Raw genomic sequence first — 14,450 nt, 5'->3', positions numbered from 1 at the left:
ATCATTGACCTCTGCAGTCCCTCCCTCTGTGATGTAGAGCTCTGTGTAGATCTGGTTCAGAAGAGTTGGGTTTCCTGCTTTAGCGATCCCCTCAAACACACACTGGAACTTCTTCTTCAATGTTGATTTCAGTCTCTGACGGCACACAGTAGCACTGGTTCCTGAAGGAACACAAAAAATAAAGTGTAAAAGCTGCAATAAATCTGAATGCTGACGACAAACACGTGCCTGCATTTTGTCACGGTGAATTCTTCAACTAGATATGTATGTCTAAGTCTGCTTTTTCTGAAGAAACATAACAAGACGTTCATTTTCCTTATATTGGCAATTAAGTAATGTTTGTAATTTAGGTTGATAATGTCGTCAGTGTTGCATCCAAGTCTTACTGCTCTGCAGACAGTCAGCCAGCTCCTCCTGCTTCATTCTCCTCAGGAAGTGCAGCGTGATCTTCAGGAATGACTCTCTGCTGCTCCTCCTCTGATCTTCATCCTCACCCTCCAACATCTCCTCCTCCTCCTCCTTCTGACTCTCTAAGCATTCTGGGTAATCTGGACTCAAAACCTTCTGGATCTTCTTCAGCTCATTCCTCACATAACTGATGATGTTTTCCTCCAGCAGCTGGAATGAAACATTTAAACTTGAGTTCACAACAGAAGACAACACTGAATAATGTGTGTAGCTCAGCAGCTTGTTCACTAGTGTCTGTGTGTGTGTGTGTGTGTGTGTGTGTGTGTGTGTGTGGGTAATGTCCGGTTTAACCTGCATGGTCCTCATAACCAAGGGTTTTGCTATATTTGTGTATGTGTGTGTGGGTAATGTCCACATAAACAAGGAGTGTCCTCATAAGTCACCATTGTGCCTGGAAACGCCTCCACCCGACCCGTCCCCATAATCCTGTAGAATGTCAAGTCATTATATCTCTGCAGTCTTTTACTACAAATTCTAAGAAGACTGAAATTTTCCTTTTTTTTTTTTTTTTCCAAGCAGTTTTCTGTTTCCTACGTGTCTCTAAGACGAAGGCAAAAATGGGTCCATATAAACCACATTTTAAACTGGTTTGGAAAATGTGGGCCCATAAACCACCCAAATATGTATACGTGTGTGTGTGTGTGTGTGTGTGTGTGTGTGTGTGTGTGTGTGTGTGTGTGTGAGAGAGAGGATGGGAAAGTTGAAGAGAATTTAAAAGTGTTTAGCATTTAGATTGTGATGGTTAAAGAGAGCAGTAGCAGCTGTGATTTAACATTTACACACCAGAAATAAGGCATTCAGGTCTGGGCTGTGCCGCTGGCCAGAATGACCGCTGAGATCCTCCAAGTTTTTTTGATAAATACTGTTGAGAAAACAGACACACAAAAGTTGTTCTGTCATAATAAGTAGAATGTGAACTCAGACTCAGGACTTGTTTAAGTGCACTGTTTAAGTATGTTGAGCTTTCTGATTTGTCTCATTTGACTCCCAGCTGCTGCTGCAGACTGTAGAACATTAACAAGAAAAAGAGTCACTATCCATATTTACATACTATTGTGTGTGTGTGTGTTTTAAGTATTTATTCTTTAAAATTAGTTTAATCATGTTAAAGTCATGTGACGTAATCAGTGCATCCCACACTGTAGATTTTTTCCCTGTTGTTAACACGTATGAACGAACGAACACCAATTGTTTTTGAAACAGTGCGCACAGCTATAGGGTAATAGACATGAACAACACCAAACGTAAAATTCATTAAATACGTTAAATACTAGAGTGTAATAAACATGCTGTTCCCTCTGAACTGTCAGTCACAATCTTTCCACATTTCAGCACCTACTGTACACTGGTCCACAGGTTTGTCATACCAGAAAACTCAATGAAAAAAAAAAAACACAAATTAAATTAACAATAACACTTTTTTTTTTTAATTTGAATTTTCATAATTAGTCTTTTGTAGTTTGTATTTATTTTGATTATAATGTTGCACCACTTGAATGCTACTTTTCTAGTCAGTAGAGAAGCATTATAACAAGATTTTCATTGTGTTTTCTACAGTATACTTTGTATGTCTGGCAAGTTGGAATCCTTGAAACCCGTCAAAAATGGCAACAAACATCAACCAACACAACCAGTGTTTGAATGCAACAAATGTCTTTATGTGAACGTTGGCAAGCACATAAAGCCTACAGTGTAGAATAAACTCTATTCACAAAGACAAATGTCTCAATTTGAACTGCAACCAGCACTTGTCAGATCATTGGAGATCCTTCTTCTGAGTCTGTCAACTTTTAGTCTTGATAATATCTTCATGTGTGCGAAAGATGTCTCTTTGTTTGAGTATGAAAGCCTTACCTTTGATCAAAAGAACGATGTCCCTCTTTGAAGACAGTAGGTCGATACATTGAGTAGTCACTCTTGATGAGTTCAGGAGAGCGAGGTGTCTGGTAGATCCTGATAGAAACACAAAACTGATTATTTCAAGCTTAAGAGAAAGTCATCCATCGACAAGTATACTTTATGTACCTTTATGATGTATTTGTAGAGTGTCGACCGATGAGGCAAAACATAACCCCCTACTCAATGCCCTGTTGGTTCTTCTTGTGCCACTAAAACAAGAGTCCTGAACTCTACCAGATCTCTGAAGGGGCCCTGAAGTATCAGGCTCCAAGATGTTAGAGTAGAGGTGGAGTTTCCATGGATCAGACATGTTCCATTATATCCTCCATCATCCTGTAGCTGGTTTCTGGTCTGTATACTGGCTGTATATCCAACATGCTCGCTACAAGAGCAAACTGTTTGCTTAGTGTCTGATTAACTTGTCTTGTAATATTGTTAAGAGATAATCACCATTTTTTGTATCATCTCTGAGTGCTTAGAGTGTTTTTGTTTTTTTTCCTCACAAGTTAGACTCTGAGAGGAGATACTGTCATTCCTCATGTTTGAACAAGCAATGCAACTGCACGAGTATTCAGTTCTTACACTTCATCAGCAGAGTGATGCCTCCTATTGAAGACAGTAGGCCGATACATGGAGTTGTCACTCTTCATGGAAACACCACTTGGTTTGGGAGAGACTGCTCTCTGCTGATGGACCCTGGTAGAAAAAGTAAAAATTACATTGTCTCATTTTGTTTCAGTGAGTTGAAAGGACATAAAAATACAGTGTAACAACATTCGAAACAAACCCGAAATCCAAATCCAAACTGTCGCATCATCTAGCATAGACTCAAGAAAGCAGCTTCCAGTAATAAGAGCCTGGACAGCAATGAAAAAATAACAAGCTTCAAGAAACACTATTGATAAGCTCAGACAGCTCATGAACAAATTTATTCCATTTGTCCACTGCCAAAATATAATGAAGCCTAAAATGTCTAAAATTAATTTACACTTTGCACTAATCTTGACCTATTTTTCTCTAACGTCTTTGAACTGAGCTGCAAGGTGGCTCGGTGGTTAGCACCATTGCCTCGCAGTAAGAGGGTTGTCGCTTCGCATCCCGGTGAGGACACCTGAGATCTTTCTGCGTGGAGTCTCCATGTTCTCCCCGTGCAGTGTGGGTTCTCTCTGGGTTCTCTGGCTTCCTCCCACAGTCCAAAAACATGTTGAGGTTAATTAGTGATTCTAAATTGTCTGTAGGTGTGAATGTGAGTGTGCTTGGTTGTCTGTCTCTAAGTGTAGCCCTGTGATAGACTGGTGACCTGTCCAGGGTGTCCCCTGCCTTCACCCTGAGTCAGCTGGGATAGACTCCAGCCCCCCGTGACCCTAGTGAGGATTAAGCGGTGTATAGATAATGGAGATAAAGGATGGATCTTTGAATAAAGTTATCATGTCTCTCTATGTATATGAGGATTGTGCTCTTACTCTTTATCAGATGAGTGGCTTTCATCTTTAAAGGCAGTAGGTCGATACATGGAGTTGTTGCTCTTCATGGACACACAGCTGGGTTCAGGAGAGTCTGCTACACGCTGATGAATCCTGAAAAGAAAAATATCAAATCTGATCACATTAATAATATTTAAAACCAAGAGTACATCATCTGCATGATCTTGTTGGATACTAAAATACATTTTGCAGTAATGAACAGTTAGAGATGTTCATCTGACCTCTGAGCTTTGGTCTGGTTCTCATGTTCCCTCCACAGAGTGGTTTTAGAGGGAGGGACTCCCTCCTCTCTGTCCTCACACTGATCCATAGCAGAGCCACACCTTCACACAAACACAACAACATTCACGTCACAGGACACATTAATTGTCATCACTGTCACTGACATGGCATGTGATTTTGAATTAAACTGTTATGGAAGCATCTTCACAAGTGTTCTCAGACTTCTGGATGATACTACTTAAAGTAGTGAAAACAGTTTACATGCACTTAAACACTGTGCATAACATTGAGTTTCCAATGACTCCTGTAACGGAATTTTCTACAATGGAATCAGTGAAACCCACAAAATACATTCATGCATTTTAGCTCTTTCACAGATTTATTGTCGGTCTTCTGGAAATATGACAAAATATCAAAAAAATACATTGACTGCAGCTGCTGACTCCTCTAACCCAATTTAAATAGGGCTCATTTGATATAGTTATTAGACTTGGTCACAAACACTACAATGGGAAAGTCTGAGGAGCTCAATAAACATCTAAAAAAGTAAATCATCAACTTGACCAAGTCAAAAAGTCACATGGAACCTTTTCAAAGCTGCTACCAATCTCAAAATCAACTGTATAAATAGTTACTTGTAAGTATAAAGTGCACGATACAGTTGTGTTACTTCGACCATCAGGAGGAAAACACAACTATTGTCTGCTGCTGAGAGACAAATGGTCAGGATGGTCAAGAGTAGACTAAGAGTCACCAAAAAGGCTGCTGTGCAAGAAATAAGTCCTTTCTCTAGAAGAAGCACCTTAAAGCTCGACTGAAGTTTGCTGCTGGACAACAAAGGCCTTCTGGAGGACATTCCTATGGTCAGATGAAACACAAATTAAGCCATTTGGCTACAAAGACCAGAAATATATTTGGAGGAGAAAAGATGAGGCCCTTAAACCCTAGAACACCCTACATACTGTAAAGCATGGTGGTGGTAGTATTATGCTCTGGGGCTGTTTTGCTGCCAGTGGAGCTGCTGCTTCACACAAAGTAAATAAAATAATGAAGAAGGAGGATTATCTCCACATTCTTCAGGAAACCTAACGTAATTTGCCAGATCGTTGGGTCTTGGATTTTAAGAGGCCAATAAGCACAAGCATACATCAAATGTAGTAAAGACTTTGCTAAATCCAACCATAATTAAGGTTTTAGACTGGTGACACACTTACCAGGCCCTACAACTGTTTCTTCAGCCTCTAGGAGGGTAAAACATTAACTCAACTGAACACCTGAGGAGAGGAAAACAGGTCAAATGCACCTTGGTCCAGACGATCTGTCCCTCTCTGCAGTTTTCTGACTTAGTAGCATATTTTCAATAAAACTGTTGTTGCTTCTGGGAGCTGTTGCATTACTGTAAAACATTGTTCCACACTTATTTAAAGTAAAGAACTAAACTTTTATCCGTAAGCAAATTTAAAAGGATATGTTTTTCTGTTTTAACGACATGAACTGGAAGTTTTTAATCATCACAGTCAGAATAACATTGATTAAAAGTGTGTTTGTACATGAGAGCAACTGAGAGCAAATAGATTCATTCACTTAATCCAACCATTTGTGTGACTCGTCTCTTAAGCTGGAAAAATAATTCTGGTCATGTTTCTACTATGTACCTGTGGCCATAGATGGTTAAATCACTCTCCTTTAGCACAAATACAAATTCTTTTCTTTTGAGCACCAGGTAGATGGAACAGGCAATCTTCTTAAGAAACTACATCACAGCATGATCAGACATGTCCAGATTTCATACCTGCTCAGCTCACTTCAGATCAGCTTGCAGACACTTTCCACCTTCATGTGTCGAGGAAACATTCGGAGAAAAGAAGCCGCTCAGTCTCCCTCGTCAGTCCAGTCGTCTGTTTGCATTTAATCTGAGGAAACCGTCACACCCTCATAAGTTTTGAGTCCAAGTGTAATAAACACCAGGGCGACATAAAACCATTTTAACCTGTGGCAGGTTCTCAGCAGTCAGGGGTATTCGTTTCCTCGTTCTTTGAAGGTCTAAATTCTTTTATTGTAACGTGCAGCAATAAACAACTTATCAGTGCAATCAAAGTCTGAGTTTGCTGTCTCTTCCTTGTGCTGTTCTGTTTGCAGAATATACTCATTCAAATGCTCGCATCTATTTATACATACATAGATATTAAATATACAAAAAGCAATGTAATAGGTAGTGCAAGATTGCCATTGGTCCTTTGGACTGTGATAATCTGGAAGTGTCAATCAGTTTTATGGCCTGGGGGGAGAAACTGTACTCAAACCTTGAGGCTCTATATAGTGAAGTGTCACTTACTTGCCTCATATGATCATCTATTAGTGTGTCTGATAAAGATTTTTGAGACAAAATTGCATGTTTTCTTAAGTGTACTAATTTTCCAAACAACCATCTCCAGTGCGTCACAGAGCAGATGGTGTAGTTCTACCATCTGTCCACTAGATGCTGCTGATGAGCAGTTTAAGAACTTAATATGTGCAATGAAATTCACAAACATCCGGCTGGAGGTCACTAAATTCTGCTCTAAGTCAGTCACATCCTGCAGGTGATTCACGTATTAACACAAACATTTTAGAAAAATTCTGTAATAAAAGACTTTAAAGCAATGTGTTCATTCAGATTCAGTCGACTCATCATCAAGTGAAAACAATCAGCAGATGGTTTGAACAACTCCACACAACTACAATCAAGCAGCAGCACCGAACAACTCTGAATATCTCCACCAATGATCAGAATTATTCATGATACAAAACTGTGCACATTTTGGATGAAGATATGTTTTCAATGTTTATTTTGATGTCACACTATTCCACAGTCATTTCCAACCTACAGTTTAAGAGGAGCTGCATTTTTACTACCATTTGTGGCTCTATGACAGGATAGTGACAACGATGGGAATGGTTTTTCACTAATGCAGAAGACGGCTGGAGAGGTTTTATTGGAGAAGCTGCGAGAACTTAAGAGGCTTCAGCATCGAGACTTTTGTTTACCAAGAAACCCCCTAAACCGGCAGAAGGAGCACGTCTGAAGAGCGGATTGCTGTATGTGATCTTGTTCATGAGTGATGGAAAATGGAGTGTGAGATGGACGGGTAGCTTGGCATTAGCAGTATTGTGGGCATTGTACTGGACCATCGTGATGAGGAGGAAATTGAGCCGGAGGGCAAAGCTTTTGATTTACCATTTGATCTACAGTCCAAACCCTAACCTATGATCATGAGGCCAGTAAAACTGGCAACCCAGTGCCAGGATGAGGAGAATCTGGGAGTCACGGTTTGAGTTTGAACCCAAGCACAGACATGAATCACAAGAACGATGACAATACCCCATTTCCTTGCCGTTCTCTGACCTGCCTGCCTTCTCCAAGCTGTTGCTGCATGACCACTGCATCAGAACACGAACTGATACAGTGAACACTATACAAACAAAAGCCCAGACTATAGACTAGGGAACTTAACTGGGAGAACAGGGCTGAGAATAAGCTGGTAGGACTTTATGTGGCAGTGAAAGGTGTGTGAGTGGAGGGTGGAATCCAGCAGCGTAATGGAGGATCGAGAAAGCAGGTGTACCTGATGGCTTTGTTCACGTCAGTAGGTCTTGATGTGTGGAACATGCAGTGGAATCTGATCTGAATTACCAGTGAAAGGCCATTTTGGGGATCTAGTCAAGGAATGTTGCAGAGAAGACAGTCAGACACTGCATGGTTGTCTGAACCAGGGTTTTATAGGCTTGAGTGCTATTTACTGGCAGGTGAGTGAAGCAGTTCAGTCACACACACAGGCAGAGGGAGAGAAGGAAAGGAAGATGAGAGACTACCAGCAAATCAGGGGTTGGGGCAGGAATCATGACACTCTTCTTTTATTTGACGCTTTAAATTTGAATCATGATCAAAATCCATCAGCAAATCTGATTTCCTCCACCCGAGGAACTCCCTCATTCATACATTAATTACATCTTGTCAGATATCGGACTCTTTAACACCAATCTGTGTTGTGTGGGAGACAGAGCCTTCAGTGCTGCTGCGCCTCTTGAAATACCCTTCCTGCCTCAATCTGCAATACTGAGTCCATTCAGTTTTTTAATCTTGACTTTAACCATTTGTTCAGGTTTCTTAGTCACCTGAAGGCATCATGATTTCTGTTATTACTGCTACTACAAATCACTTCCACTGACAAACGGAAGTAGCGACTTCATCTTTTTATTGTTCTCACATGGGAAAGTTGTTTTTATCACATAGCAATACAGAGCAAATCATAGAAAAACAATACAGATATTTACTATATTTAAAATCATATATACACGAGACATGATGAAACACATTTCAAAGCAAACAGACACAAAAATCTAAGATTTTTCACAGTTCATCTACTTGATCAGTTATCTTCTCTTTTAACAGTTTCTTAAATGCTGAATACCCAGTTAGTGACAAATATTATTTAAATAACACAAGAATTAAGCAGATTTTATACATTTTATTTTGTACATTTGTATAGTGCAGTGACACTGAAGAACAGTCTATGGACAGTTGGCATGTTTCAGGTAAGGTCTGCTAAATATCAAATACATTGGCATTAAACCAACTAATGGTAACTTAGTAGCTGCGTGTTGTAGTAGGTGTTTTATTCAGCAGTGCTGGGTGTGCAACGTGACGTTACTATTAAATAGGAGACTTGGAGGCTGCAGATGGATCCTTCTGGACTCTTTTGGCTCTCAAATGGCTCTTCATTTGGTACCAATTCCAGCTTTGATGATTCAGCTAAATTTAGCAATATCTTATACTTAATCCAATAAGTTCCACAACATCATTCTTTTACAGTTGTTTTGTATAAAAACATGAATGTAAAACAATCAAACAGTGTTACACACGTGTATTAAATGACGTCCGTCATCACTCATGACTGGTCACATGACACATCAACACAACATTCAGTATGTGCAATGAGCATCTGCAAACGGATCATCCTTTTACTCTGTCTTGCATTAATTAACAAATAAAGACTAAGAAAGAAGAAGTTCACATAGTGATCATAGTCAACTTGTTTGTGATCAAACACATCATTAGTAAAAAACTACCTTCTCTGCTCAAAACTACCTTCGGTTCATACAGATACTTTTGCATAATGAAATAAACATCACAACAATGGCTAACTGCAAACCCAGTTTGTTCTTTGTACACCAAAATGTTTGTTGCTCTTGCACCAGGATACACTTAATAATCATCCACTATACATTTGTCAAGTTAAGTGGGTATTGTAGAAAGAAAAAAAAAGCTGCACAGTGAGGCACAGGATTACTCATGGATGTTAAACGTGTATCTGTATATTGTTCACTGAATTTGAATGCTGATTTCCCTGAGGTCTTGTACCGAAGGGATTAATAAAGTTATATTCTAATTCTAATTCTAAACTAGATTAACTGAACATTAAATTAATGTGCAATATGCATGGCAAAAAGTAGAGACAGAACCAAACGATCAAATGTATCTGAAACAGAAAAGATGGAACAGACACAATATGTAATTGCATAAAATGACACAACTGTTTACTGTCTCAGACTTAGAGCATTCCACTGTTTGACCTTCAGGCCGCGATACAGATGCAAGAAATTTTCCAGGTTGTTCAACAGTTTGTAGAGCATCCTCCTCTCCACAGCCAGCTCCAGAGAAGTTCACAGCACAGTGCCAGCCTTCCTGATCATATTGTGAGTGTCACCGGCTACAGTGTGAGCGAGGTCTCGTATGGATTAAACAGACATTCCTCAGTCAGCAGGGTGACTGCAGCAGTCTCTGGACATATAGTCACTGAACCACTCCAGACTCTAAACCCAGGATACAGAAGCTGAGTGAATTTGGTGCTGAAGGTGTGGAGGTGGACCATTGTATCAGAGGAGACTCTGTAGAAGGACAGAATTCCAGCACGACGGTCCAGATAAACTGCTACTCTGTGAGAGATGGAGAAGGGAGGGAGAGGGATGATCGTCTCTGTGTTGTTGTGCCAGACAGAGTAACAATCATCAGAGCAGCTCAGACACCAGGACTGATTGTTCCCTCCAAACCTGGAGGTCCTGCTGTATCCCTTCCTCCTGATCGTGATGTAAGACACTGCTATATCAACCCTTCCTCTCCACTCGACCTCCCAGTATCGGCGCCCAGTCAGACCGTTTCTACACAGCAGCTGACAGAAGGTATCAAATCTTTCTCGATGATCAGGATACGGCTGCTGCTCGTCCGCTGCTTCCACTCTCGTGTTGTCAGACAGTTTGAGGTTTCTGTGTGCTGAGTTTGGATCCAAAGTGATTTTACAGGCATCTGATGAAGAAAGAACAGACAATAATAAAGCAGTTTATCATCTAGTGCAACAGACAGGTTTATAATTTGAAGAGTTCATTTGCAAAAACAGATAACTCCATTTTTGTTGATTTTCAGAAAACTTAGTTTTTTGGTGTTTGCTTGAGATAATATCAATCAAACTGGATTAAGCAGAGAAAGAACAGGATCATTACTAAGTGGTCTAAAGTCCTCTTTCTAGATGAAAGTAAATGTTTCATTTCTTAGGGTTAGCTGTTATCAGCAACAAATAAAGGCTTGAAATATTTCCATTTATGTGTACTGAGTCTAGAATAAATACAATTTTCACTTTGAGCAATGTCTGATGAAAAGTATTGAACTTTTTCCACCATGTTCTAATTATATGAGACGCACCTGTTGTAAGCCATTCTAATCCCAGCAAACATCTGCACTGAACAGAAGTTTGCTGTTTGTTTGGGTTTATTCAGGGTAAACACATGCACGGCTACATAATCATACTGGATAATATGTTATCAAATCAGGTTGATAGTATAATGTTGTACATGTATTTGATGTAAAGAGAACCATTCCTTTGTGGCATGTAAGGCTAAGTGGTGGCCACAATATGCCTATCTAAAAAATGATTCACTAGGTCTTTAAATATGCTCCCAGACCTGTGTTTTTGTGTATGTTTTGTGGAATTTGTCCTTTTATTTCTTAGATACATTGAATGCGTTGTTTACTACAACAACTCATTCAAAAGAGAAAAGCCTACTCATAGAGTCCTCCTAATTCAAAACTGTTGTAATGTCTGATCCAGATAAAACATGCATCTTCGGCATAAATTGGGAGGAAGTGCAAGCCAGTTACACTTTGTATAGATGTAGTATAGGAACTTACATTTCCTCAGACCAGGAGTTAGCTTCTGCTCTCTATTACTGTCCACTCTAGAAAACAAAACACAATTAGAGAAGTACAATCTTTTTGAATATGGAAAAAAAATGCTGCATTCTTCTCAATGATGTTTAATGCAACAATAATCCTAACTGCTGTTTTTAAAGGTATCACTAGATTTCTAATTAACTTCTTGTTTAATGGTCACCTTCTGAAAAACTTCTCCCTACACCTTTTGTTGGAACAAGAGGCCCAAATTCCAACAGTTTTTATAATAACATGCAAAATGACTGCCATACCCACTTGGTGGGAAATTTGGAAAAAGGAGTTTCGCCTTTTTTCTTTTGCCTTTGAAAGAGAGAAAAAAAAGTGCATGCATTTCCTGCATTTGTGGAAGTCATCATGTCCTGCCTCTCTCCATGACAGCAGACTTTTCAAACAGCCTTCAAGTGCAGCCCTTCAGTCCATGAGGAAACATTTTTGACTTTATACATGTGAGACACTCTGTATCAATATGTTTTTCAAGAATGTTCCACCTTTTGGTCATTGCTGTTATGACTGAACTATGTGAGAGCGTCGTGTCCGTCCATACCTGAGAGCGCCCAGTCTCCAATAAGGATCGTCCACTCCAGCAGAAAGCTGCTTTACTCCCGGCTCCTGCAGCTGCAGGTTGTTGTTACTCAGGTCCAACTCTATCAGATGGAAGGGGTTGTAGTTCAGAGCTGAAGCCAGAGAAGCACAACCTTCTTCTGTGACCAGACAACCTGACAGCCTACACACACACACACACACACACACACACAGATACACACACACACAGATACACACACACACACATGCACGGTTAAAGCTGAGAGGAAGGGGGCAGTAACTGGAAATAAACAATCATGCAACTGCTCTACGCAGATGATTATCACTTAATGCAACCCCAGGGACTAAATGGTGAAGCCAATGTGGAATTGCCTGCAGTTCCTTAAATAGCCACTTGAGGCTGCTTCCAAAACCAAGTCAATCCATTCACACTCTTCCACTGTCAGCAAAGAACAATACATTTGCCTGGCTGCAGTGGACATCTCTGCCTGTTGCTGCTGACCATCCCTTTCTGGACACTGTCCACCCATCCACCACGCCCCGACATGCATGACAACCCGATGGCCGTGCGTTGAAGACCCATCTATTGCTGCTTGCAGCTTTGCAGCGTTGAATTAACAGATGTGCCTTGTCAAGGGTTGATTTGTGGAACTGCTTGCCTTCTTAATGTGTTTGATACCATCAGCTGTGTTGTGCAGAGGTAGGGTTGGTATAGTCCCATTTGACTACTGTTGTAATCCACAGTATGGCAAGAACCAATCAGCTCAGTAAGGGGAAATGACTGAGAGAAGGGGAAGTGTTGTTGCATAAACAATTTAGCTTATTGACTTATTTCAAGGCTTTTATAGTATCAGAATGCAATCCCAGAAACACAGTCTGATAACACAAGCGACACACAGTCTGCTAAGTGTCAGCATGGCAGCTGATTAAAATAACAATCTAACGTGACTAATCGGCGCTCACATTTACAGCATTCAGATAGCAGCGTTTAGTGTCAGCACTGTTGTCTCGTGACTACAGCAGATCAGACAACATAAAACAAACAACTCCCTTTTGAAACGTAACCCACTTCAGGCCGCTCTGTTTGGAGAAACCCTTAGTGCCACTCTCGATTCCATCACCTTTGGTTATTGATTTGCAACCATATGTAAACCAACTAATATTCACTTCTGTATTTACATTCCTACCCTCTGACCATCTGGATTAAATGTTATACTCTGCAAATGTTGTGGGCTGGCTTACCTTCAGAGACTCACACTTTATGTTAGTAAGCCCCCCGTATGCCGGAATACCAATAAAGCGCCACGCTACAGAAAACTTTGCATGAGGTTTAAGAGCAAATGTCTTCACCGTGCCTGCCAAACACAGCTCTTAGTCACAGTTCCTTCATTTACACTAATATGTAAGATATTCAAGATTTCCTCAGGTCGCTATGTTTCAAATGCTAAAAATCTAACAGAAGAAAGTGTTCACTGACATAAAACTACGTGTAGTGCAGAATGTATTACTCACTTGCTATTGATTTGAAAACACACAGCTGTATTCTGACCTGAGAGTTTCCAGTTCACAGTGTTTACTCTTCAGTCCAGCAGAAAGTAACTTCACTCCTGAATCCTGCAGGTTGTTGTTACTCAGGTCCAGATCTCTCAGACTAGAGGACTCTGAACTGAGAACTGAGGACAGAGCTTTACAGCTTCTCTCTGACAGGTTACAGCTGCTCAGCCTGAAACGTAAAATGTACAAATTTGACAACATTGATCAGGAATAATGTGGCTGTGTACTGTGTCATCACTTTGCTGTGAGTAATAGTTACTTAAATTTGTCTGTGCATGTTTGTGTTTGACATTCAGCTTCAATAGATAAGTGCATCATTGAACTGGTCTACAGTGTTTATTCAGATTGTTAAATGTATTTTGTTTTACCATGTTTTACTGGTAACAAAACAAAAACAGATTAATGGGAAAACTTCTGTTTTGATGAAACTGAAAATTACTCACATAAATTACTTTTTATGTAATATGCTCATACTTAACACGCACCCAAGAGTTTCCAGTTCACAGTGTGGACTCTTCAGTCCAGCAGAAAGTAGCTTCACTCCTGAATCCTGCAGATCGTTGTTACTCAGGTCCAGATCTCTCAGACTAGAGGACTGAGAGCTGAGAACTGAGGACAGAGCTTCACAGCTTCTCTCTGAGAGGTTACAGCTGCTCAACCTGAAGAAGAATTAATAAAGAACACAAACAAAAACTTTCATTTGTCATGTGCAAAGTGAAACAAACATAAAGTGGTTCATTAATCCACCTACAGAGCTTTGTTGGAGGCTTTGATCACTGGCAGCAGCCTCAGAAGAGCCTCCTCTGAAGCAGAGTATTTCTTCAGGTCAAACACGTCTAGTTGTCTTTCTGATGACAGCAAGATGAAGACCAGAGCTGACCACTGAGCAGGAGACAGTTTATCTGTGGAGAGACTTCCTGATCTCAGGGACTGTTGCATCTCCTCCACTAGAGAACGATCATTCAGTTCATTCAGACAGTGGAACAGATTGATGCTTCTCTCTGCAGACAGATTCT

The 14,450-nt window shown here is 40.3% G+C and overlaps 1 protein-coding gene across 1 annotated transcript in view; it reads right to left on the bottom strand.

Annotated features, from left to right (window-relative positions):
* Positions 1–14,450, bottom strand: part of LOC103368570 (uncharacterized) — a gene marked incomplete at its 3' end in the record, with an annotated part of 91,528 nt that overhangs the window by 53,726 nt on the left and 23,352 nt on the right. Inside the window, exons 6-18 of the mRNA XM_008296979.1 lie at positions 14,186–14,351; positions 13,920–14,093; positions 13,430–13,603; positions 11,882–12,061; positions 11,296–11,342; positions 9,825–10,416; positions 7,459–7,510; positions 7,318–7,370; positions 4,073–4,174; positions 2,323–2,421; positions 1,252–1,330; positions 387–618; positions 10–161 (exon numbers count right to left, since the gene is read on the bottom strand). Coding sequence (XP_008295201.1) covers positions 10–161; positions 387–618; positions 1,252–1,330; positions 2,323–2,421; positions 4,073–4,174; positions 7,318–7,370; positions 7,459–7,510; positions 9,825–10,416; positions 11,296–11,342; positions 11,882–12,061; positions 13,430–13,603; positions 13,920–14,093; positions 14,186–14,351 — 2,102 coding nt within the window. The remainder of the gene's footprint in view (positions 1–9; positions 162–386; positions 619–1,251; positions 1,331–2,322; positions 2,422–4,072; positions 4,175–7,317; positions 7,371–7,458; positions 7,511–9,824; positions 10,417–11,295; positions 11,343–11,881; positions 12,062–13,429; positions 13,604–13,919; positions 14,094–14,185; positions 14,352–14,450) is intronic.

The sequence above is a fragment of the Stegastes partitus genome, unplaced genomic scaffold (assembly GCF_000690725.1).
Source record: "Stegastes partitus isolate 25-593 unplaced genomic scaffold, Stegastes_partitus-1.0.2 Scaffold1174, whole genome shotgun sequence".
Classification (NCBI taxonomy): domain Eukaryota; kingdom Metazoa; phylum Chordata; class Actinopteri; family Pomacentridae; genus Stegastes; species Stegastes partitus.
The sequence above is the reverse complement of the archived record's forward strand: the minus strand, read 5'-3'. Positions and strand labels throughout refer to the sequence as shown.